Source organism: Herpailurus yagouaroundi, unplaced genomic scaffold, assembly GCF_014898765.1.
Source record: "Herpailurus yagouaroundi ecotype Mexico unplaced genomic scaffold, PumYag 208, whole genome shotgun sequence".
Taxonomy (NCBI): domain Eukaryota; kingdom Metazoa; phylum Chordata; class Mammalia; order Carnivora; family Felidae; genus Herpailurus; species Herpailurus yagouaroundi.
The window spans coordinates 12470238-12470590 of NW_024412439.1; the positions used below are offsets into that span (position 1 = coordinate 12470238).

At 77.6% G+C, this 353-nt stretch overlaps 1 protein-coding gene across 1 annotated transcript in view; it reads left to right on the plus strand.

Annotated features, from left to right (window-relative positions):
* Positions 1-231: 231 nt before the first annotated feature.
* Positions 232-353, plus strand: part of ANKFY1 (ankyrin repeat and FYVE domain containing 1) — an 81119-nt gene continuing 80997 nt past the window's right edge. The window contains exon 1 of the mRNA XM_040453563.1: positions 232-308. Within this exon, the coding sequence (XP_040309497.1) occupies positions 299-308 (10 nt within the window). The 5' untranslated portion in view covers positions 232-298. The remainder of the gene's footprint in view (positions 309-353) is intronic.

Below are 353 nucleotides of genomic sequence, written 5' to 3' on the forward strand. Positions count from 1 at the left end.
CTCCTCTCCCGCAGCCTCGGCCCCTGCCCGTCGCCAACGCGCCGCGAGACCACAGAGTCACGCTCCCGACCGCCTCTCCGCCACGTTTCTCCAAGGAGCAGGGTCGGCTGCCGGCGCGCACCCGCGCCTCGAAGGTGTGAGGAGCGGAGAGGCCTCCGCCCGCCGGCCGCCGCCCGCCCGCCCGCGCTCCCTCCGCCCTCCCGCTTCCCCAGACTCTCGCGAGACCCGCGGCCTCGGGTCCGCGCCGCCCCGCTTGCGCGGCGCACTTCTCGCGAGGCTGCAGCAGGGCCGGCCCGACATGGCGGAAGGTAGGGTGTGTGGGGGGCGGCGCGGGAAGGCGCGCAGCGGTGGCG